Raw genomic sequence first — 26,388 nt, 5'->3', positions numbered from 1 at the left:
AGCCTTGGTAGCTGAGCGGGCTAGGCGACTGTCTTTGTGTGCTAGCGAATAGGTGGCTGACTCTGAGGGTGCGGGTTTGAATCCCAGCTGGGTCTCAACTCAAAAACGTACGAGAATTTGTACTTCACTAAGAAAGTGTAACCCCCAATGTTACACGTTTCTTTAACCACTTCCTAAATGGCATCGTGTTATTAGAGTCTGAACCAGACAATCCTGTGATCAACATCATGAGCATTGATATAAGCAGTTGAGAAATGATGACGTGTGTCAACAAAGTCTGCAAGTCCGACCACCGATCCGGTTAAGGGAAGCATTGGTTGCTGAAAACAAATTCTAACCTGGACCTTCACGGGTTTGTGTAGTGAGAACTACAGCAAGTAGTTGATTATTCTGACGTGGACCATAAAGGGGATTAATATTTCCTGCATACGCGCGTAAGAACACGATCTGCTTGTCCACGCAAATGTAGCTTTCACTCTCTTGAATCAAAAGGGAGGCCAGTAAGATGGGAGATTCAGAACATGAAGAAATCTTGACTTTATTTACGGCTTTGTACCGCAGAAAGGACAGAAGGGAAAACAACGCGGTTCAGGAACTGTAAGACAGACAGACTATATATCAGCATCGAGTATCTCATTTCATGAAGATCAGTAATGACAGCAGGTGTTCAGGTAAAGGGAGAAAATGTGAAAGTATCTGGCACCAGCTTACCACAGTTCGACAAACAGCCGTCTTGGCTCCGAGCAGAGATCTTTACGCCATTGATGTGGTAGTACCCGCCAGTATCTACCTCCCAGAATGGGGTCTCGTCCGTGTCAGCGGCTTGCCAGCAAGTGGACGACAGCGTTGTGTACGTTACAACACCGTCAACCACGCCGTTACTAGTTTCGACGTTGGATGACGCAAATGTTGACTTGCCGAGGGAATAGTTTGTATTATTTCCTGAAATCCAGAATATTGTGTAATAAGCAATGAGAAATTCCTGACATGATTTAACAGTTTAAGTGTTTTCGTTGTTACTAGTAAAGGTTTGGTTCTGGGGTTATGGTTTTTGAGAAAATAGTGCGGACGAGGGGAATTTTTTATCTCTTTCTTTATATCAGGAATGTATTAGGGTCTGAAGAGAGGAGAGGGTGTTGATTTGAGCGGTTGAAGATGTGAAAAAAAATGTGGTCTTCATAATCAATAATTCATTCGTGCTATAAACTGGAAAGTTCTCTTTTTTCATATGAAACGTCCATGTCACTGATGTTAGATCTGGCAAGCTCTGCCAAGACCTTTCTCCGAAAGTGTTCCCCCTAATTACTACAGTGTACCATTTAGTATCACTAAACCAACAAACTCCTCTAACATGCACCAGGTGAAACATAACAGACTGAAATAATTCACTGTTTTCGTTACTAAGGGAACAGATCTAGGTGTGCTAATGCTCGCAAAACCTGTGCAGTTAAATGCGGGACGGTGATGTCCGTACCTCTATAAACCCGATGACTCCAATCCTGGTTCAATTTCACCCGCTTGATGAACATTTTCCGTTGATTTCCGTTGATGACGTCGATATTTGGTGATGACGTCATGTGGGGGACAGCGATGAGTGGCTGGTTGTCTACCAGAAACTTCAATGAACGTGCAGACTTGATTATCGGTTTACTTATGACACAATGCACATTAAACACAATAAACACTAATAATCAATTAACACAGAGATAGGAACGTTAAGCTCGCAAATGAAAGCTGTAAGTGTCAAGTAAGTTTTAAAAGTTAATTGTCTGGCATGATTCCTAATCATTCATTGTATCTACACTCTCAGGGTGAGGCATTCAAAGTCATTCGCTACGTGTGCTGTGCTCACCTGAGTTGTGACGTGACGGTGCACAGCCATCACGTCACTCATCAAGCGGTTAACGCACCATCATATGTGTCGGAGGTTGCTAATTCTCTTGACCGCACCAGCACAGCTATTCTCAAAACGTAAGTACTAAGAACGTATTAAGCCCATTCTTAACACACTGGCTACGATGAAGGTTAAGAATTCTTAGGGTTACGAACATTTCGAGTTAAGGGCCTAGACTACCAAGTGAACGATGCAGTCATGGACTGTACATCTTGTACACTTTCCATGCTTCTTTACAATGCACGCAAGAATACTCCAGTACACAGGACAGACCAGTGATTGACGTCATGAGCATCGGTTTTAAAAGTAGTGCCTGATTACAGACATGTATCAAACACAATAGAAAAATTGACCACCTGGGTACTGCTTCACAAAGTGATCGTAGCTAAGATGATCGTAACTCCCATACTTTAACATAGACTTACGACAGTCGTAGCGCTACGGTCGCGTGGTGGAGTCGGCCTCTGATCCCGCCGTTTCTTACATGGTCTGTTGTAGGCCAAAACATACCCAGGTCTTCACGAGGAACAATCTATGTTCCAAGTCGAAGACAAACGGGGTTGTGAAGATCACTTTTAATCCTGCACCAGAGGGCAGGTAGGTTGCTGTCACACCTACCTGGTAGTGTGCTGCTGTCACACCTACCTGGTAGTGTGCTGCTGTCACACCTACCTGGTGGTGTGCTGCTGTCACACCTACCTGGTGGTGTGTTGCTGTCACACCTACCTGGTGGTGTGTTGCTGTCACACCTACCTGGTAGTGGTCGCTGTCACACCTACCTGGTAGTGTGTTGCTGTCACACCTACCTGGTAGTGTGCTGCTGTCACACCTACCTGGTAGTGTGTTGCTGTCACACCTACCTGGTAGTGGTCGCTGAGGAACAGCACAACGATGTGGGCGGCCGTTTCATTCTTGAACAGCTCGCTGGAATCGGTCCTCAACGTTTTAATCACTCCATTGATTCTGTTGCGGAAAGTAATTTGTGTCCCTCCCTGGGACCATGTTACAGTGAGCACTAGCAGGTAGTCGGCTCCCACCTGGAAAGCTAGGTATGATCTGAAGCACAGTACATGCTACTTATAAGTCGAGGTTCATATAACATCGGACTTCGAGACAAATGACAACTGGACATGCCATTTAAGTGCTAATAGTGACTCTGTCGATGTGATTACAGTATGTTCAGTTTCATGAGATCGACTTAAGAATATGTTTCAGGGCCTGGTCTTCCCAGAAATTACCTATATAAACTAATGTGGATAGGAATGACACACAGACGGAAATGACTAACTTACCCACTTTCTTTCGGCTCCACCCACAGCTCATGTGCAAAACCAATCTGAAGAGGGCAGGCTATTTCGACTCGGCCTATCTGCAGACAGAGACCGTCAATACATGATTAAAGCCCTACTTTCGTTAAACCAGATTTGTTTACAAACAGCATCATACAGCTATAATATTTGCCCATGATATGGTCAAAATTGTACAATTTCATATCAATGTAGAAAGGGTTTTGTCGCTTCTATTTCAAGGGGCTTACTCGATTCGGTCGATTATGCCTATCAAGTTTGTACAAGACCAGTGGCCCTTGATCAAACAGCACTAAAATGGGTGTTCAGAACACTGTTCCACAAACCAGTCAGGCACTAAGACCACCATCATACTTTCCCAAAGACTCACAACAGTCGTAGTGCTGTGATCGCTCAAAAGAAGGTAGGAGGCATCTGGTGGATTGCGTGGTTACACACACTGGCTTGCAATTGGCACATGCACGTCACTATAGCACAGATGATTAGATCAGTGTCCTTGGTGTCAGTCTTGACTGAACCATAGGCAAACTGTAGCGCAAATGGGGTTGCGCAGCGAGGAAACGTTGGCAACGTACTTCCCTCGGTTAAATTTGAGAAATATTTTACACGTCAAAATGAAATATCGCCTCATCAAAGGTACACACCAATGCCTCACATGGTTGTGCTCTCAGATTTCCAACCCTATATTTAATCATTACTCATGTGACCGGAAGCTGGCAGGGGGAATGGAGATGAAAAACGAACTGATATACGACGAGTTGCCATTAAAATGTTGAATAAAATATATTTCACCTGAGTAATTATTCAACGTGGGGTTGGAATTCTGAGAGTACTGCTCAGTGAAGAAATGGGTGTATACCGTTGCTGGTGGCAACATTTTATTTTGACATGAAAAATATTTTTCGAACCGAAGCGAGAGAAGCACGTTGCCAACCTTTGCTCGCTTCGCTCGCAAACAAGAAGACTGGCCATATTCTCTATTCTGCGCATCCCCATTTGCGCTACAGTTAGCCTGTGCTTGGGCCAGAGTCGATTATTTACATACCGTGTCGCATATGTACAATGTTGTTGAGTAAAACAACAGACCGCCAACCCAAACATCAACATATACGCACTGAATCCTCCGTTCCCGAGTCCACCTTGGTGCAGGCCTGGGGCCGACCCTCCCAACCCTTCTCACTGGTACAGTAAACCATGTTGCTGTTATCACAGCCGCTGCTGTAGCCGTCATCACAGGTGTATACCGCCACAGCCGCGGTCAGCGAGTAGTGGACATCCACCATCGCCTTGTCCAGTAGCGGGGGTTCAGGACACAGGAAGGGGGACCAAACAGTCACTGAAGCAGTAAAATATTCACGGATGATGTTGGGTCCTCAATCCAAGGATCATAAACTGTGTCAGTCTAGGATTAGAACTCGATATTACAACATCTGATATTTGATAACTGAAATATTCCGTATAATGTTAACAATAAACATACTTTACGCCTATATTTTGGTCGCTATACTCAAGCATAGCTTACTGTACATCCATTAAGCCGGGACATCGCGTTGGGGCACGATTATAATTGTTGGTAAAACGTACCTTCACTGGCTTCAATTCTTGTTATTAATCGGACCCGCTAATGGCATGCATGGTTGATGTATATATGCCATTATCTTACCTCACACAAAATGCCCTTTTCTGATTGGCTGAGCAATCTTCTATTATTTTCAGTGTACCCCGCTCACAAGTGAGTAACATATCACGTATCTCGCATATCTATGCATCTCGCATATCTATGCATCTCGCATATCTATGCATCTCGCATAACATTGCATCACGTATGATGTACGGAAATTACCGATATTTTGCGAGCGCAAATCGATGGAAGGGGCTCAGAAAACATAAACAAACATCGGGGTTACTTCAACCCATGTCCCCTCTTTACCAGTGAACAACATATATTGTTCGTCTTTAAAGTCTTAATTTTTTCACCAAAATACCTAGGGTCCAGTGTTAGCGTATATATACTGAAATCCAAAAAGAAGGGTGAATATTACAAACGTTTGAAATCACAGTCACCAAAAATGAACTTTCCGCATTGTACCCGCGTGGGGGATCGAACTAGGACTATAGCGAGACGAGTGGACGTTTAAACCACCAGGCTATCCCACCGCCCCATTCCATCTCTCAAAAAACCACGAGCATTCAGATCTCACCTTTGGCCCCAAACACCTCCATCTCGCAGATAGTGAGTATATCTCGCACACCCAAGTACTCAACTCGGACGAATCTCCCGATGACTGGCTCTTCACACCGAATCAATTTCCGATACGAGAGCTGGCCTGGTTTGATCGCGCAGGACTTCACAACTGCCGTTGGGATCACTTCCGGGTTCTGGGTATACACCAAAACCTGGATATCTCTGAGTCGAGTCACTGAAATTGTTGAGGAACGGAAGTTGCTGTAGGAACATTTTCACTGGGTCATCATAGAAAAGTTAAAGAAAAATTATAAAGTTAGGGTTGGACACAAGTGGGGACTGCAAAAATTCTTATAAATACTTTGGGTTTTTGTCAAAATGAAAACTGTACGTTTCGAGTTTTTATTCCTGAATGTCATCGTCAGGATGTAAATATAAGTAGTAGTTAAACTGTTGGAGAAATATTGAAAGCATGCGTTTTCAATACTGGTGCGCGTTAGAAGACGGGATGCTGACATTCAACAAATTGGTCTTCAAATTCATTTGCAGTCAGGTGACATTCAGGTCCTTGATATCCAGGATGGCAAACTGATATCACGTAGCTGAGTATATATGTATATCTAAGATGATTCTGATCCTGAAAATTTTGTAATGTTCATATGTAACCAGACTATGTCCATAGCGCTATGCCTTTGAAAGGGACGGAATTAATTTTGTATATTTGAACATGAAACGGCTATGCAAAGGAATACACTATCATAAATATCCCCAGAAACAATTTCTATTGAAAGGAATATGAAGGAAGGAATATGAAGGTATGAAGGAAAACAGCTGTGAAATGTGTATGAACGGATCACAAAATGTACTCGATGACTCCAAAATTTCAGTAATGTCCTACACTATCATTAGCACCCTTGACTGAATAAAACGTGCATAAAATGAGAGCGTCTTTTGCATGACGCCACACAAATACATATCATAAGACGCTATCCCAAAAATGAATTAAGGAGAGATAGTCACCTTGGCAACGATGATATACAATGAATGAAATGAGGTAAAGAGTGAGTGAGTATGGTTGTACGCATCTCTTAGGAATATTCTAGCAATATCGAAGCGAGGGACACTAGAAATGGGCTTCACATACTGCACCCATGTGAGGTATTGAACCCGGGCTTTGGTGTGACGAGCGAACGCTTTAACCACTAGTGTACCCCACCGTCCAGGTAAAGTTAGAAACGAGGAAGCGATATGACATTTAGCCTTCGGCTATTTAAAAGAAACGCTCAGAACGCAGCAGTTCCGAGAATCCCAGCAGACCTACCGAACGAATCGCTTCTGGTTAGAATGATGGCTGTCACGTGATACATAGCGCCCAGGTCCACCATCACCCATGGTTCCATCACTGCCGTCATGAAGCAGTCGTTATCGTTGACGTTGTTGTCTTTGATACCGTCAACAACTGTTTCGAGTTTGTAGCGTTTGTTCATGTATGCACTGGCAAACACAGGTTTCATTAGAGCCAGATTGGCTGTGAAAATATAGAACGGACTTGCATTAACACATTAATATAATTTCTGATATAGCGAAGTTACATTTTTATGGTACCTGGAAAACCACATTTATATCATAGAGTTTTTGTGTCCTCAGGAAACTTAGAGACAAAATGGTGTTGAACAACGGCAGCCATCAGCGAGGGGTGCTGAGGCTGCTGGACGTTCTCTGCCAACGTACAAACATAGTTATCGAGAGTGATGGTTTTCAGACTTTTACGATACTCATTCCTTTGTAATGTAATGAGTTTAACGCTGTTTTAAACATGAATTCAGTGTTCAGTGTCATGTGCAACATTCCACATGTCGCAGCAGCTTTGAAAGGGAAAACAAGCCTTAGGATATTCAATCGTGATGTTATCACAAGCAGCAGATATGGCAAATATTTCACGTGTACTCCAAGTGTAGGGTCAAGGTGTACTTACTACCCGCTTCTGCAGCACCACCTGTTACAGCTCCCGACATAGCACGAGGCACGGGTAATGGCGATCCAGGTGGTTTGAGCTGAACCTCTTTAAACTTCCCATTACCAGCCACTGTCAGTGTCCACTCTCCAGTGAAGTTAGTTGTCGGGAAGAAAACACCACCTTGCCTGAACCCATCCAGGAAGAGCTACAACATGATTATATGACTGTGTTATTAGTTAATTTACCTGATTTTACTTAACCATCCTCAATTTGGTTTTGTAAGTTCGCATGAATTGACTTGTAAACCCTTCCGATTTAAATAAACTAACAGCTAAGGAAACGGTTTACGCATGAAGTGGAAATGTACTGAAAACAACCCGAACAAATCAATATTCAAAATAACCATCAATTGTCAGAATTGAAGTGAACCAAACGCTAACTTGCAACGTCATGCACAATGGGCACACACATCTAAGGTCTCCCAAGTTAAATGACACGTTGGTGTTATAGAGTATACGACCACTCCCCGCTACATGACACGTTGGTGTTATAGAGTATACGACCTCTCCCCGCTACATGACACGTTGGTGTTATAGAGAATACGACCACTCCCCGCTACATGACACGTTGGTGTTTTAGAGTATACGACCACTCCCCGCTACATGACACGTTGGTGTTATAGAGTATACGACCACTCCCCGCTACATGACACGTTGGTGTTATAGAGTATACGACCACTCCCCGCTACATGACACGTTGGTGTTATAGAGTATACGACCACTCCCCGCTACATGACACGTTGGTGTTATAGAGAATACGACCACTCCCCGCTACATGACACGTTGGTGTTATAGAGTATACGACCACTCCCCGCTACATGACACGTTGGTGTTATAGAGTATACGACCACTCCCCGCTACATGACACGTTGGTGTTATAGAGTATACGACCACTCCCCGCTACATGACACGTTGGTGTTATAGAGAATACGACCACTCCCCGCTACATGACACGTTGGTGTTATAGAGAATACGACCACTCCCCGCTACATGACACGTTGGTGTTATAGAGAATACGACCACTCCCCGCTACATGACACGAAAACTCACATCAAGGGTAACGTTGTTGAAGTATATGATCCAGTCTGTCTGTTGTGATATCCGAGTCACGTTTAACGTGACCATGTTATCAGCACCATTAGCGATGACTAGCACACCCTCTGTCACGTTTAAGTGGAACCTTAGGGGGACAGTGTCGTCTTCTTCTAATTTTACGCTGAAACTGAAACAACAAATAGACATAGTCTGTATTTTTGTTTGGCTGTCATGAAGTAGCAGATATTGAGTACGTTTATTTGTAGTGACAATAATCAGAATCAGTGGCAATAATGAACTGAAGTGATTATAAAAGGCCGAGAGTAGAGTGTAGTGTCATGGGAGTTACCGCTCCTACCTGTGAACAAACCGTTCGAGTTGTTTCGTGACGGGGCAGTTTCTAGAAAGCTGTCTGGACTTATACAAAGTTGCAAAAGGGCGACTGGAGGGGATTTACGACTGCAATCAGATCTGGATCTTACTTTACGTGCAAGCATATGAACGTACTCATTGACTCCCTCAATTGTGAAGCAGAGTGAAGCGTGAGCAGCGGGAGGGCAGTCCAGAGTGATGGAGCTCGTTGTGACATTCTGAAAACATTAAACGAGCACACAGTTCCTGCATCTCATAACACAAAGAACGTGTCACCTTGACATGGAACATCACGTGCTTTCTATGATTGTGCATATATAATGCCGCACTGAGCTACAGTGAGAGAGTGATTTTACTTTTACGGGGCACTCCGCAATATTCCAGCTATATGGCGGCGGTCTGTAAATAATCGTATCTGGGCCAGACAATCCAGTAATAAACAACATGAGCATCTATCTGCGTAGTTGGGAACCGATGACATGTGCCAACCAAGTCGGCGAGACTGACCTCCCGATTCCGTTAGCAGCCTCGTGCGACAAGCGTGGGTTACTGAGGGCTAATATTCTAACACGGACCTTCACGTGCACTTACTGAGCAATAGTCCAGCTAGATCATGGAGGCCTGTTTAATTGAGACAAACACGTCACGAAAGACTGTTATTTATTTGGATGTTCCTGAATGAGTTTCTGAGGACGATCTCCCCTTGGCAAATTTGCCATGTGTTGGCCTCACTTGTGTCATACATTTCTTTCACGGGCGGTTAGGCAGCCTTAAAATGTTTCATCGTCACGCTGAAGACCCGGGTTCGATTCTCCACATGGGTACAATGTGTGAAGTCCATTGCCGGTGTTCCCCGCCTTGATTTTGCTGGAATAATGCTTAAAAGTGGTGTAAAACTACACTCACTCACTTTCACATCACGTGCATATCTAGTACCACCCACCTGCCACACTACTCGGCCACATCTAGGCCCCGAGGACCACGTGTTGCCTCCAGTGCACCTGCTGACGTTAAGTCCGCCACAAAGGGCCTCGCCTTCCACTGCACAAGCATATCTAGCGACAGCTATGGACCCTTCGTAGTATATCTAAATGGTTAGAAATTTAGTTGTTAAGAAAACGTTTTATGAAATTGCCATAAAAATATTATATACCTGAGATGGTGAGAATGCATCAATGGTTATGCATGTATTATACCTGAGATGGTGAGAATGCATCACTGGTTCTGCATGTATTATACCTGAGATGGTGAGAATGCATCACTGGTTCTACATGTATTATACCTGAGATGGTGAGAATACATTAATGGTTCTACATGTATTATACCTGAGATGGTGAGAATACATCAATGGTTCTACATGTATTATACCTGACATGGTGAGAATGCATCACTGGTTCTACATGTATTATACCTGAGAGGGTGAGAATGCATCACTGGTTCTACATGTATTATACCTGAGATGGTGAGAATGCATCACTGGTTCTGCATGTATTATACCTGAGATGGTGAGAATGCATCAATGGTTCTACATGTATGATACCTGAGATGGTGAGAATGCATCACTGGTTCTACATGCATGATACCTGAGATGGTGAGAATGCATCACTGGTTCTACATGTATTATACCTGAGATGGTGAGAATGCATCACTGGTTCTACATGTATTATACCTGAGATGGTGAGAATGCATCACTGGTTCTGCATGTATTATACCTGAGATGGTGAGAATGCATCAATGGTTCTACATGTATGATACCTGAGATGGTGAGAATGCATCACTGGTTCTACATGTATTATACCTGAGATGGTGAGAATGCATCACTGGTTCTACATGTATTATACCTGAGATGGTGAGAATGCATCACTGGTTCTGCATGTATTATACCTGAGATGGTGAGAATGCATCACTGGTTCTACATGTATGATACCTGAGATGGTGAGAATGCATCACTGGTTCTACATGTATGATACCTGAGATGGTGAGAATGCATCACTGGTTCTACATGTATTATACCTGAGAGGGTGAGAATCCATCAATGGTTCTACATGTATTATACCTGAGATGGTGAGAATGCATCACTGGTTCTACATGTATTATACCTGAGATGGTGAGAATGCATCACTGGTTCTACATGTATTATACCTGAGATGGTGAGAATGCATCAATAGTTCTACATGTATGATACCTGAGATGGTGAGAATGCATCACTGGTTCTACATGTATTATACCTGAGATGGTGAGAATGCATCACTGGTTCTACATGTATTATACCTGAGAGGGTGAGAATGCATCACTAGTTCTACATGTATTGTACCTGAGATGGTGAGAATGCATCACTGGTTCTACATGTATTATACCTGAGATGGTGAGAATGCATCACTGGTTCTACATGTATTATACCTGAGATGGTGAGAATGCATCAATGGTTCTACATGTATTATACCTGAGATGGTGAGAATGCATCACTGGTTCTACATGTATTATACCTGAGATGGTGAGAATACATCACTGGTTCTACATGTATTATACCTGAGATGGTGAGAATGCATCACTGGTTCTACATGTATTACACCTGAGATGGTGAGAATGCATCACTGGTTCTACATGTATTATACCTGAGATGGTGAGAATGCATCACTGGTTCTACATGTATTATACCTGAGATGGTGAGAATGCATCACTGGTTCTACATGTATTATACCTGAGATGGTGAGAATACATCAATGGTTCTGCATGTATTATACCTGAGATGGTGAGAATACATCACTGGTTCTGCATGTATTATACCTGAGATGGTGAGAATGCATCAATGGTTCTACATGTATTATACCTGAGATGGTGAGAATACATCAATGGTTCTGCATGTATTATACCTGAGAGGGTGAGAATGCATCACTGGTTCTGCATGTATTATACCTGAGATGGTGAGAATGCATCAATGGTTCTACATGTATGATACCTGAGATGGTGAGAATGCATCACTGGTTCTACATGTATTATACCTGAGATGGTGAGAATGCATCACTGGTTATACATGTATGATACCTGAGATGGTGAGAATGCATCAATGGTTCTACATGCATGATACCTGAGATGGTGAGAATGCATCACTGGTTCTATATGTATTATACCTGAGATGGTGAGAATGCATCAATGGTTATACATGTATGATACCTGAGATGGTGAGAATACATCAATGGTTCTGCATGTATTATACCTGAGATGGTGAGAATGCATCAATGGTTCTACATGTATTATACCTGAGATGGTGAGAATGCATCACTGGTTCTACATGTATTATACCTGAGATGGTGAGAATACATCAATGGTTCTACATGTATTATACCTGACATGGTGAGAATGCATCACTGGTTCTACATGTATTATACCTGAGATGGTGAGAATGCATCAATAGTTCTACATGTATTATACCTGAGATGGTGAGAATACATCAATGGTTGTGCATGTATTATACCTGAGATGGTGAGAATGCATCAATGGTTCTACATGTATGATACCTGAGATGGTGAGAATACATCACTGGTTCTACATGTATTATACCTGAGATGGTGAGAATGCATCACTGGTTCTACATGTATTATACCTGAGATGGTGAGAATACATCAATGGTTCTGCATGTATTATACCTGAGATGGTGAGAATGCATCAATGGTTCTGCATGTATTATACCTGAGATGGTGAGAATGCATCAATGGTTATACATGTATTATACCTGAGATGGTGAGAATACATCACTGGTTCTACATGTATTATACCTGAGATGGTGAGAATGCATCAATGGTTCTACATGTATTATACCTGAGATGGTGAGAATGCATCACTGGTTCTACATGTATTATACCCGAGATGGTGAGAATGCATCACTGGTTCTACATGTATTATACCTGAGATGGTGAGAATACATCACTGGTTCTACATGTATGATACCTGAGATGGTGAGAATACATCAATGGTTCTGCATGTATTATACCTGAGAGGGTGAGAATGCATCACTGGTTCTGCATGTATTATACCTGAGATGGTGAGAATGCATCAATGGTTCTACATGTATGATACCTGAGATGGTGAGAATGCATCACTGGTTCTACATGTATTATACCTGAGATGGTGAGAATGCATCACTGGTTATACATGTATGATACCTGAGATGGTGAGAATGCATCACTGGTTCTACATGCATGATACCTGAGATGGTGAGAATGCATCACTGGTTCTATATGTATTATACCTGAGATGGTGAGAATGCATCAATGGTTATACATGTATGATACCTGAGATGGTGAGAATACATCAATGGTTCTGCATGTATTATACCTGAGATGGTGAGAATGCATCAATGGTTCTACATGTATTATACCTGAGATGGTGAGAATGCATCACTGGTTCTACATGTATTATACCTGAGATGGTGAGAATACATCAATGGTTCTACATGTATTATACCTGACATGGTGAGAATGCATCACTGGTTCTACATGTATTATACCTGAGATGGTGAGAATGCATCAATAGTTCTACATGTATTATACCTGAGATGGTGAGAATACATCAATGGTTGTGCATGTATTATACCTGAGATGGTGAGAATGCATCAATGGTTCTACATGTATGATACCTGAGATGGTGAGAATGCATCACTGGTTCTACATGTATTATACCTGAGATGGTGAGAATACATCAATGGTTCTGCATGTATTATACCTGAGATGGTGAGAATGCATCAATGGTTCTGCATGTATTATACCTGAGATGGTGAGAATGCATCAATGGTTATACATGTATTATACCTGAGATGGTGAGAATACATCACTGGTTCTACATGTATTATACCTGAGATGGTGAGAATGCATCAATGGTTCTACATGTATTATACCTGAGATGGTGAGAATGCATCACTGGTTCTACATGTATTATACCCGAGATGGTGAGAATGCATCACTGGTTCTACATGTATTATACCTGAGATGGTGAGAATACATCACTGGTTCTACATGTATGATACCTGAGATGGTGAGAATACATCAATGGTTCTGCATGTATTATACCTGAGATGGTGAGAATGCATCACTGGTTCTACATGTATTATACCTGAGCGAGAGTGTCTCCCGAGAAAATATCAGTCCATTCCATCTTCCCTCCACTCGTCCATACATTGCACGTACATCCTTCTACCATCAGCCATCCATCCATACTCACGCACGCATGCATGCATGCACAAGCTCACACACACATGCATACTTACATGCATGAGCCACATATTGTTAGAAGATAATACATTCATTCCCATACATGCGTTTCACGAGAATACATTTCGAGACATACCTGAGCTACAGTGCCTATGGAAACGGGTGGTGCTATACAATCAAATGGACTCCTCGCTGAAATATGATCCAACATAATATGTATGTAACGATTTACATCGAGAGGTAAACTGTATGATACACAATATGATACTGTGAACCCAGCATTAGATATATGATGTCCGTATTGACGGTCGATATAGACCGTCAATAAATTGTAAAGTGTATCTCTAAGCCTACGTGTAACACAGTGAGTGTGATTTTTGTGTGGTTTTCAAAAAATCTCAGATATGACCTATGGTGCATCTATCACACGTGAAAGTGCCATTGACTCGTGACTTCTTTCTATCATTGTCAAAATCAGAATTATTTCAGAAAACATTTTAGATGACGCATCTTTGTATATCCAAATAATCCGGCCGTGGTATTTGGTAACTAATAATTAGTAGTGTTTATTCAATGGCCAGTGGAGTTCACGAGTTCTAGTACACCATCTAATAATGCTTTCAGAGTAACCATTCCTGAGATACACATCTGCGTATATCAAACCTCTTAACTGCCCTCCAACTGGTGAGTGAGTGAATGAGTGTGGTTTTACTCCGGTTTTACCAATATTCTAACGATATCGCGACGGGTGACAACAAAAATGGGCCTTCCACATTGCCAATTATTTCGCCCAAATCATAATCTGTAACCATGAGACGTGGTGTTTTTCATATATTGTTCCTGCAAACCTCAGAATGAAGAAAACATGTACATTTAACGGTTATTTGAGAAATTATATGATGAAGCTACCTGTCACTTGAAGATGCTCCGTCAAAGAGTTGGTGATAGATGTCAAGTTATCAAGTCTCTCTGTTAATGAAGTCCAAATATCACAGGGACAAACAACACTGGATTTTGTCTGCAAAAGTGGTGATTCCTTGACGGCAACTACAAGTGTTGATGCTGACGTAGATGATGCATTCGTTGATGTTATAGCTGATGTTGCGTCATCAACGGTAGACGTTGCATCCGTTGAAACTGCAGTAGATGTTGCATCCGTTGTAGCTGTTGTCTCAGTTGACGAAGTAGCAAACATTTGCTGCTCTGTAGCGTTGGGTGCTGCGTCAGTAGTCGTTGCAAGCACGCTTGTTGTGGCTGTTGTTGATATTGCAGTGCTAGATTCAGGTGTGGAAGTAGTGGACAAGGTTGTTGTTGATGCTGTCGTTGCAAGCACGCTTGTTGTTTGGGCTGTTGTTGATATTGCAGTGCTAGATTCAGCTGTGGAAGTAGTGGACGAGGTTGTTGTTGATGCTGTCGTTGCAAGCACGCTTGTTGTTTGGGCTGTTGTTGACATTGTCGTGCTAGATGCTGTTGTGGAAGTAGTGGACGAGGTTGTCGTTGATGCTGTCGTTGTCGTTAATACTGATACCCACAAAGAGACAAAGAGTACATGTTTTAACGATGCTCTGTTGGAACGTGATCTGTGCTGCAAATGCGATTATAGTTATGGCTCTTAACCAAATGATAATTAAAGATCGTCAATCCATAGAACCATAAAATGCACCCTGTCACCACTCATCACACACACACGCGCACGCACGCACGCACACACACACACACACACACAACACACACACACACACACAACACACACAAAACACGAGGATTGTATACAAATATGCAATTCTATTATCTATTGTCTAAACGTCTGACAGATGAATAATTCTAAAAGTTCCCTATCACACATAAACATTCAGTTACTTGATTGTATACTTTGGTCAATATCTGGTATGCATCCTTGGATTTTCGTGTCGAAAATAAATCCCTTCTCGCATTCTTGAATCTCCATCGTCCTCTCGTCTCTGCACACGAGATGATAGCGCGTGCTGGGGATGCCGGGATAAGGCACCTTTCCATCCGGTTGCCCAACACAGGAGGCCGAACACGCCATGCAGTACGCACGATCTACACACTGGCCAATCCTGTAGTCACCTTAACAGAGGAAATACAGAAGGTGGACGCTCAATAATAATCAGCCTCGACAAAGCAGATTCCACTGAGGGCTAATGGTAAAATAGTGGAATTGATGGGTAACTGAAAATCATCGGTGATACTCGGTGTTCAGCAGTGTTGACATGCCTTGTTTTACTGTAAGTACACATTATTGAGGCCTGTCTTTTTATGAGTAGGTGTTTGTTCCAGAAATCGCGTTTAGCCAAATTAAAAGCATGTCAGAACACTAGAGTCTGAAAAATACCGATTGAAGTCAGTCATTTGGATAAAAGGATTTGTTTAGCTGACAAGAGCGTGCCTGAACTGTAGCCATATTGGAGTGCTTTGTTCGATAGTTGCAACGATTCCTTGTCTTTTCGACTTTTGATGTTATTCAAGAGTGGATTTCCTTTATGTTTTCATGATATTTGTTAATACCTATGTGGACACTGAGACGGATATATATATAGAGAGAAAAACATTTACAGCCTATTTTCCACTATTCGGATCGATAATCAATAGTGTCTCACGTCATTTGATGTCTTCGTTATACCATTGATTTCTCGTTGAATGTTGTCATAATAGAAGGAGACACAAAATACTGTGTGACCGACTTGAAACTGACCCTCACGATAACTGGCAGTCAGCTGGCTTCGTACGCCACACAGTGCCACGCTTTGGCGATAACATTGTTTCAAAAACATACATACTGTACATGTGTCATAGAGGGTTGGATTCCCTAAACGGGTAAAGTGTTTGAAGTCTGGTGTCACCTACTTAGTAATTGCTTGAATGCTGTAAAAAAACGACTCAGTCATTCGTTTATGAGTTGTAAAACTGAACGTACAAGGTGCTTTTGGTTCCGATCTGTTTCCACAGGGCGTTGCCATCATGTAGAACAGTGTACAGGCGCCTATGGACTCGTCATATAGGTACAGATACTGACATTCTGACTGGTATGGATTCAAGCCTTTGTGGTGGACTTTCATGGTGCAGTCGTAGTAACGGGCACAGTTGGTCGGGTCGGAAAACCTGGCAGACGGGTTGGTCGAACAATAGGCGTCCACTGTCCCTGGAATGAGAATAAAAGATTACCATCAAGGCCGCTGTTGTACAAAGCGATCTGAGATGATCGTACATTCCATACTTTAAAAAAGGCTGAGCATTGTCCAAGAACTAAGATAGAATTGTCCAGTAAATATAAACGAAGGGAGGTTAATCTACTCAACTATAGAATAACATTGCATTTTATGACCGCATTGATAATTTCTCTGCCACTGATCTTCAGAGTCACACTTTAAAAAATACTGTCTCATAACGTTAACACTAAATATTTTGTCAACGTCAAAGCTTCATAACAATGAGTATCTATCATTCGCGGAGGCAGTTTCCCTTCAGCACAAAATGCAGACAAAATATATGAATGTATCCCAAACCACCTCGTGAGCTGATCGCTGTCAAGATGCCATCCATCGTTGAGAAACAAAATCTGCTCACCTAAAATGTTGGATGTGCATGATTTCTGTATGGGATCAAATATTTCGGAAGGAAAATCACACTTGAGAGTGGCCTTGATTTTTCCAGCTTGACATTCGATGTACTCTCGAGACAGGACCGTACCAGGTGTCGGCGCGTAGCCATCCTGCAAGCATGCGCGAGGGGCAGTTATACATTCTGTTCTGTAGTCACCTGGAAATAGGCAACGAGATAAAATATTGAAGAGTGTTTCCAGCGACGACACGTCTAGTCAATGTTGTCAGGATTCTATGGGAATGCAAGTATGTTGTGAATGAGTTTTTACTTATTGTTGTTGTGTATGTGTTGTGATATTGAAGTGTAACGTCTGCACTGGTGTAATTTTACTTATTTACGAAATGTTAAAACGAAGGTTTGTTTACAGTTTAACGCGGCAGAGAAACATCCCTGTTAAGATATTGAAAGTGGATAAACTCGAGTCTGCTTACAAACCTTTAACAACTCGCAATCAACCAAATCAGTGATGACAATACTGATTGAACAGATTACATTATGTATACTCCTTTATGACATTCCAGTAGCTGACTCCATTCTGGTATATACATGTATTAGTCAGTTTGTCAGATTATATTAGCTTCATATATGCATGCCATCGGCGACCACTAAAATGTTTGGTACTGAGCAAACATTGAATTGCATAGATGATGCTTTAATTGATGAGATGGGATAGATGAGATGCCATAATGATTACGCACCTTTCAAAATCCGCATGTGTATTTTTAGCCCATACCCATATGGGCTACCCCTATCGATTTATATGTAATGTGGTTTCCCTGGAACATCAATGTCACAGAACTAGTTACTGTATATATATAATGGGCGAATAGTTTGTTTACATACATTTAGTAGCAGGGGCATTGTTGCAGCGCACGTTGTTGTCGGTCAGGTTGTCAGTGCATTTTTCAAGTGTTGTACTGAACAAAGACGGGAATGGGCATTCGTTCTCGTAGATCTTCAGTCCGTACGTTGCGTTGGGAGTTTTCCTGGAGCAGTCGTAGAACATTGCGCAGCTCTCCGGATGGGGAAAAACCAGACTGGGGTACATCGGGCAATATTTGTGTGCCTTTTCTGAAATGTAGATAACGTGCATATTTAGGAACCAAATCCACATCACAATTCCTTGTTAAAGCGTTTAATTGTTTCCATTGTCAAAGGATGGCTGGGTACTTTATTTTCATTTTCAGCTCTCGGGGATCATATTGAATAAGCTGCACCTTAGGCTCTAGAAAGTAGCATGTCACCTCAAGTGTCCCGGTTAGAATTGTTAACGCCCCCAAAAGAGCTGTCAAATAGAACGAAATGGTGCCAGTGTGACCAGACTTGTGAATCGCTGAGTGACATTGTAGGGGCGGATCATTATGTGTCATGTGACCGGATGTAGTGGGTCGTAATGTATGTATGTACGTAGCGTGTGATCGTTGTGTGTCCTTGTGACCTGACTTGTGAATCGTTGAGTGTCAGTATAGGCCTGGGTAATAGAGTGTCATGTGACCGGATGTGGTGGATGGCAACGTCATGTGAACGGATGTCTTGCCTCGCAGTTTCATGTGACCGGATGTTGTGGATCATAATGTATCATGTGACCGGATGCTTTGGATCTTAGTGCGTCATGTGACCGGAAGGTAAGGATGATAATGTGTGATGTGACCGGATGTCATGGATCGTTGTGTGTCACCGTGATGGAACGTTATGCATCGTTGCACATTATCAATCATGGGGTAGTCTGGTCCGACACGAATATTTACAGGCCGCTGTCAAACAGCAAGAATATTGGAGAGTGGGGCGTAACAACAAATAAATAAGAAACTCTTCTGTTTCTACGCACCTGCCATATTGACACACGCAGGAGAATACCGGAGGCAGTTGCTGGATGCCTGATCGAACCGTAGGTTCGCGGGACAGTTGAGCCAGACACCGTACGTCCTGCTGCCTTGGGTGTAGCAGTGCAGGTAGCCCGTGCAGTCCCAGGGGACCTGAGTCAGACCTGAGGACGCCGTGCACAACAGGTCCACCATCCAGCGCGGAGCCCAACCGTTCTTCCTGGATGATGACATTGTTAAATACAGCACCAGCAGCAGCACACTTCTGAACGACTTCATCGTGATCATGTTTGAAACCAACCTGTAAAATATAGTGAGTTTAGTTTTACGGGGCCCTCCACAATATTCCAGCTATATGGCAGTGGTCTGTAAATAATCGAGTCTTGACCAGACAATCCAGTGATCAACAAGATGAGCATCGATCTGTGCATCTGGGAACCGATGACATGTGTCAATCAAGTCAGCGAGCCTGACCATCCGATCCCGTTAGTCGCCTCTTACGACAAGCAAAGACACCTTTTATGGCAAACATGGGTTGCTGAGGGCCTGTTCTAACCCAGACCTTCACGGGTCTTGTAAAATGTAGCAGCAGTGTTTGAAGTCTCTTTTCAGAAAATATTTCAGTGAAGGTCTAATTTGATCTAAAGAATGAATGAATAATTTTGGTTAAGGGCACATCAAATCATCTGGAGATCATCTTCGTGCTTCAGCAACCTCTGTTTTCTCGACCAGAGACAGCAGTGACTGACATTATGAGCAACAATCCACTCCGTCGGATACGATGGTGCGCAATTAAATTCACAGGTGTAATCGCTCATGCACTACCTATCCTTACCCCAAAGGTGGAAAATACGGCGACATACCAACTACCAAATGATGCAATATTTAGTATTATTAGTCAAGGTCCCTGAAAATAACTAGCATGGAAAAACTGTTTAGAATATATTTCAACAGAAGACTTACCTGCCTGTGATCAGAGCAAGTGACAAACTGTGTAGGACATCTTGTCGTGTGAGACCCGCCTTGTCGACTGTTGAATCCCTCGCCTCAGGCATCAGGCAACACATGTCACACCTTTCAACACCCTCATGCATCTGGTCATGCATGTGAATACTTAAGTTTTGTTTACCTGAAGTAAGCATGCATTATGGAGCCAAAGGTGTAAACTAGAGCAACTATTACAATGGGGAGAGGCTGACATTTGCAGCCTTGTAATGATTCGTTTTTTAACTTCGCTCTTTGAAGTTTTAACAGGCAAGGGAGGGGGTATCTTTCCCAAGGATAAAAATATTTTAGCATCATGCTTTTTCAGTTAATGTTGTAATACATAATGCATAATGTTTATTGGAATAATTATTATAATGGTTTGTTAAAACATATTGTTTTTAGGAATGATAACATTATTGTTTGCTGCATTTGAATTTTGAGAATTCTGAGTGTAGGTATATATCAGATCTTGTCGTAAAGACGGGGCGACTCTTTTTGAAATTGTCAAAGTTTGGGTTTTTTGGGTATTAGCAAGGGTATTAGCATCATCATCATTAATGTAAACAACAAATTCGTGAACGAATCGCCTCTAAACTGACTGACCAAGAGCTTCCACACACAAATACTCCTTATTTTTTGGCATGTAGCCCACTATCCTGCATTTCCCTCCTTCACTTCATGTGCGCAGAGGACATTTTATGTTTCTAGGAGACTCGCCATGTACCTTACGGTTAGAAAAGTCTGCAGAGGTGTCGTCATTCGTAATGCTTCAACTATCATGACGCATGGCACAGACGATGCTACAAATGGTGGATGATTATAGGGTGATAGTTGGAAGCAGGAGGGTCATGTCAAGCACCTTGAGTCGTTAGCCATTGTCACTTTCGAAAAGCAGAGATGGTCACCAGCATTTAAGTTAATATCTCTCCATCTGATGCCTTTTCACGTACGATATCCATTTCTTATCGAGTTTGATGTATAACGTTACCAACACCCATAAGAGCGGGACAAAAATGTTTTGCGCGGACCCAAACCTGGGAACGTTTGGGGGCGCGGTATGGGAGCTGTCTAAGGCACCAGGCTAGTGATCCAGCGAGGTTGAGGTGTCGGGATCGAGCCCACCTGTGATGGGGTGTAAAAACCTTGCGGTCAACATTTTGTCACAACCCCTAGTGTACACAACATAACCCTGTGCGCAAAAGAACCCACGAATAGGTTGGTATATGACCAGATGGTGGCCACATGAATACGTGCAAACACCTAGTTGCGGGTACAGCAACGTGCAGTAAACTTGTTATACTGTGACTATGTGTCTCAGACCACCCAGAGGTGAATGGGTACCTCGTTAGGATGAGAGAGGCTTAAATAAAGTCGGTGCGCCAAGTGGCAGCAAGAGTTGTATACTCCCCAGGGAGTTAAGACTGAAATACGATGTGCTGTTCAGATTGACATCCAGTGATGCACTAGTGCGTGGATATGTGCGCAATATTATAGGTTATCACATCGTGACTCGGGACTCGGGAAATACGGGGTTTTATCAGTCCCTCGTAACCTTACTCGGGACTGATAAAACCCCGTATTTCCCGAGATACGATGTGATAACGCATTTTTCTAGCTGAATGTTTTCACTAAATCAAAACAAAACAACACGCATCGAATTCACTTGCTGCCATGTTGACACCAGCTGATCGTTTGACCTCAATGCACCGCACGTTACTAAAGGCTTGTCGAAGAACGCTTTTCTCACTTCTCGCGTCGTCACCGAGGAGTAGCGGGACGATACGACTTTCGCAGCGGGAGTATAAAAGTCGTATACTCCCGCTGGCGGATCGTGATGGATGTACATGGTATTTTATCAGAGTCACGTGGACCAATCAAAACTCGACATTCTTACATGAGGGTGGATAAAAATATCCTATATCATCATATCATATCACATCCTCACGATGAGGTAAATGCGGGTACTATTTTTCACGAAACCTACGCCTGCACGGAAGTGACAGTTTGCACGAATTTCCACAGCTTTGCACAGTTGTATATTCATTACCGGTAAATGACAACAAAGAACAAGTTATTAATTTATGACGGTTATATACAGTGACCCTGCTTTGTAGCAACAAAAGTCGTTTTTCGTTAACATTTCAGCCAATGTGTTAATTAGTCATTTCTGGAATGAAAGAGGTGAGATGGCAATGACACAATGTAAAAATTGATCTGATTTCAGCTAGTGCAGATCACAGCACACGTCTCTAAAAATAATTCATTTCTCTCAATAATACTAACTATCAGCCATCGGGGAAGCTATCACATGATTTATTCCAGTATAGCTATATATTTAGGTTACAATATTTAATTAAAACGTACGAATGAATTATTGCAACAATGTATCAAATCGACCCTCGAACATTTATCCAGCGACCCCCAAAGAGTTATGTCCATTGGAGAGCTTTTTATGGATATTTTGTAACTCCTTTGGAGACAGAACTCAGTATTAGACAAAATTGTTCGCGTAACTTGTGATTAAAACCTGTTCGGCAAACCCCGACAATACCTCATTTGTTTACAGTCCATATCAGGCCAGCTTTTGAAAAATCAGTTTTGTGAAATTGTTCACAGACAATAAATGTAAACATTCCGACAAGGTTTGGAAGCTACCACTTGAATAGTTAACTTTATTTATACTTCAACAGATAAGCAGTTTCTCATTGCACTGCAACATCAGGTTGTTTACTCAACAAACCAAACAAGGACCCTTCAACAATTTGCATATGTGTACTGTTTCTGTCTCTTATACTGGCTGTGAAAGTCAGATTTTCATTTTCACATGACATGTGAGACATAAATTCCGCACGATGTAATGTGTTAGAAACGTTTCGGCAGAAATAATTCGCTATTGCGTCTATTCTTGACGTTTTCGGAGACATGATAGCAGACAAATATGTTTTTGTGTACATATTCATGCATCGGTGCCTATCAAATGTGCATTTCCCTTGGGATAATAAAGCATTACCTTATCTTATATTAGAGTCAACATATGTTGGCTTTACAGACACCCTGTTTCCTGAACGACTAGCTTCAGAAACGCTTACATAATCAGGGATCCCTTCTTCTGTCCAAGTGGCATGAAACTACACTCACTCTCCCTTAGAACTGTCCGGCTCCTCAGATTAGCTTGTCAACATGGATAATAAGTCAAGTTATTCGTGTTTTAAGTAACATCTTCATGTAAACACTTTACGTATTTAAATAACATATTCGCTTAACGCCCATGCTGTAGGTTTTTAATCCTAAAAATATAGCAGCTTTATTGTAGCGCCAAACAATATTCATGACATGCCCGAGACATGTTCAAGCATGCAATATGCGCATCTGTATGTCTCAAGAATCATACGTGGGAAAGTACGCCTTTTTCACGAGGCTCACTTGTCATGTTTGGGATGAAGCGCTGGACAGATTGATTGTCAGGGTCTGCCGTTAGGAACTGTTTATGTCAGAAGAATATCTACTAAAAATACGTGAACACCACTCAAAAGGTGAATATTTAAATCGTTTACATGACGAACAAACAACATTTTGATCAGTTTATTAATTGATTAATAATTATAGCTAATTCCTTTGATGTCTAAATATGAACATTATTTACGACACACAAAACATGTAGCTAGAAAGCAAACAAATAATCCTATGGATAACATCACTATTTCTTAGAAGGTAAGATACGATATGGATAACAACTTCTTAATTTCCATGCGTCGTGTTGGTATAGGTTATCATTGTCAATCAAGAGTGAAGTATAGCACAGATCAACAGATCAACTTTGTTACTCTACTGTAATAACACAATTCCTAGCAGATCCTTGTGCTGTTATCAAGCAAGACGCTGTAATGATGATACAGCTGTATCGATTATCGAAGAGATCGATTATCGAGGGGAACGATTAACAGTAGAGGGAAATGGTATGCTCTTACCACAGTACGTATCACGGTAAAAAGGCCTTCGGTTCGGTCTGTGTCGGTGACGATTATATGATGTGATCATAATGCAGAAAATCGACAAAATCCAAACCTTACGTTGTTATTAAATGAAAAAAAAATAACCATAGTTTTTGTTGTTTTGGGTGAGTGAGTGAGTTTAGTTTTACGCCGCACTCAGCAATATTCCAGCTATATGGTGGCGGTCTGTAAATAATCGATTCTGGACCAGACACTCCAATGTTACGAGTGTGTATTTTCTGTATATTTTGCTATTAATTATGTATTTATTTTAACTGGGTGACAATATTTAAGGTTTTAGTTTTAGTTATTATGGGTCACATTTGCTAAAAAGAATCATTTAAGCGGCACGCCTCTGAGGCAGTACTTTAGAGTTATCTCCCTTTGAAAACAAATAAACACTATTCTAGGGCATTCCACGTGAGTGGCGATGGTCGTATATTTCAGGAAATGACTGAATATATATGTAAAGGCTAGTTGCAGTGTTGTGAGGGACGAGCACATTCACATTCATTGGAGTTTACACAATCAATATCCGCCAACGCCTGAAACTGCTGTCAGACCGCTCGCGGTGTTTCATTCTGCATAACTGTTTCTCTCTCGCACTAAGACTTTGGTGAGCTTGCTATAGTATATTTTGTGACCCATTGCCTTAGATTTTATGTCATTTGTATTGTATTTGAAATCAGTATTGTGAAATTGACTTGTGACTTTGTATGACTTGCTCTCTCTTTGCTAAATAATACAACTTGTGAATGTTTTGTCTTGACTTGTCTTTGTTCTGTTTTGCTGGTTCACAGGGGATTTCTTACACCTTTTGTCATGGCAAATTCTTAACCGTTAAAAAGATCGGGGGCTCGTCCGGGATTGAATTCATTTGACATTTGAGACCTTTTGTGAAATTTATTTCAGTTTTCTTTTTGCAATTTTGCAACAGATTAATTGTGGAGCCATCAAAATGGTGTTTGAACTTGAGAAGTTTGTATTGCCAACTGACTCTGAGACAATCAGTTGCGAAAATCAGATTTATTGCAAATTTTTTCACACCTCAAACTTGATGCCAAACCTGCCATGAGGAAATTTCAGATTTGGAAAATTGCGTTGAATAATTGTATTAGTATTATTAAGCATTTGCTAAGCATTACTAAGCATTGCTAAGCATTATTAGAAGTTTCCTGGGAGAGGATTGGTTCCTATATAGACAAGTAGGAAGTATGGTATATATATATATTCCCAGGAAAAACACCCCATGCCACCAAGAAGAGATTTGTCTTCGGAAAAGGTCCAAGAAATACGCTCCCTTCGAGGGGTGCTCCCAGCAAGCGAGGTCAAAAAGCGCTTCGGTATTGGATCCACAAGACTCTACGACATATGGCGAGAGCCTGCTGTAGAACCTCCGACCAGCACAGACGCATTGCCTGCTCCCGCTAGTGAGACGTCTGCCGGCAGCGTATTGCCTGCGGCCATCTTACCCCCTAGCGAGAGCGTATTGCCTGCTGCAGAGCCGACTGTGTCCACCATCCAGGACTTCTACAACCGCTTGGGGAGGCTAGAGGCTAGTGTGAAGCAAACTGCAGCGATGTCGGCTCGTTTGGAACAAACCACGAATACGTTGCCGGCTCATATGGAGCAAACCACGAATTTGTTGGTCGACATCTTGTCGATGCTGGATAAGGACAATGAGGAAGAGGAAATAGAAAACGTTGAGGAGGAACAAGAAGAGACCCATCTGGATATCCAGAAGGTGCGGCAGATACTAGAAACAGCCCAAAGGTGGACCTACCTTTCGCTAGCCGCTGTTTTTCTCTGGAAGGTCGTCTACAAGACCTGGAAGCACAGCAAATCAGTGCACACACCGACCGAGAAGGTAGAAACACCCAAGACGAAACGTGGGGATCCCTTCATTATGCAGTAGAGTGTTGTTTTTTTGAGGGGAAAAAAGTAGT

At 42.1% G+C, this 26,388-nt stretch overlaps 1 protein-coding gene across 3 annotated transcripts in view; it reads right to left on the bottom strand.

The window, feature by feature from the left end:
- Window positions 1-20,471, bottom strand: part of LOC137281895 (uncharacterized) — a 56,776-nt gene extending 36,305 nt beyond the window's left edge. Inside the window, exons 1-19 of one of the 3 annotated variants that reach the window (XM_067813598.1) lie at window positions 20,427-20,471; window positions 19,469-19,764; window positions 18,484-18,711; window positions 17,605-17,796; window positions 16,955-17,179; window positions 15,889-16,107; window positions 14,926-15,537; window positions 14,153-14,208; window positions 9,753-9,896; window positions 8,945-9,027; window positions 8,453-8,624; window positions 7,362-7,548; window positions 6,708-6,914; window positions 5,403-5,621; window positions 4,317-4,537; window positions 3,187-3,263; window positions 2,755-2,950; window positions 1,475-1,616; window positions 712-942 (exon numbers count right to left, since the gene is read on the bottom strand). In XM_067813598.1, coding sequence (XP_067669699.1) covers window positions 712-942; window positions 1,475-1,616; window positions 2,755-2,950; window positions 3,187-3,263; window positions 4,317-4,537; window positions 5,403-5,621; window positions 6,708-6,914; window positions 7,362-7,548; window positions 8,453-8,624; window positions 8,945-9,027; window positions 9,753-9,896; window positions 14,153-14,208; window positions 14,926-15,537; window positions 15,889-16,107; window positions 16,955-17,179; window positions 17,605-17,796; window positions 18,484-18,711; window positions 19,469-19,751 — 3,694 coding nt within the window. In that variant the 5' untranslated portion in view covers window positions 19,752-19,764; window positions 20,427-20,471. Of the gene's footprint in view, window positions 1-711; window positions 943-1,474; window positions 1,617-2,754; window positions 2,951-3,186; window positions 3,264-4,316; window positions 4,538-5,402; window positions 5,622-6,707; window positions 6,915-7,361; window positions 7,549-8,452; window positions 8,625-8,944; window positions 9,028-9,752; window positions 9,897-14,152; window positions 14,209-14,925; window positions 15,538-15,888; window positions 16,108-16,954; window positions 17,180-17,604; window positions 17,797-18,483; window positions 18,712-19,468; window positions 19,765-20,426 lie in introns of those variants that run through there. The other 2 variants (XM_067813599.1, XM_067813602.1) reach the window with 2 other exon arrangements.
- Window positions 20,472-26,388: the final 5,917 nt, after the last annotated feature.

Source organism: Haliotis asinina, chromosome 4, assembly GCF_037392515.1.
Source record: "Haliotis asinina isolate JCU_RB_2024 chromosome 4, JCU_Hal_asi_v2, whole genome shotgun sequence".
NCBI classification, from domain to species: domain Eukaryota; kingdom Metazoa; phylum Mollusca; class Gastropoda; order Lepetellida; family Haliotidae; genus Haliotis; species Haliotis asinina.
This window is presented reverse-complemented; position numbering and strand designations above follow the sequence as displayed.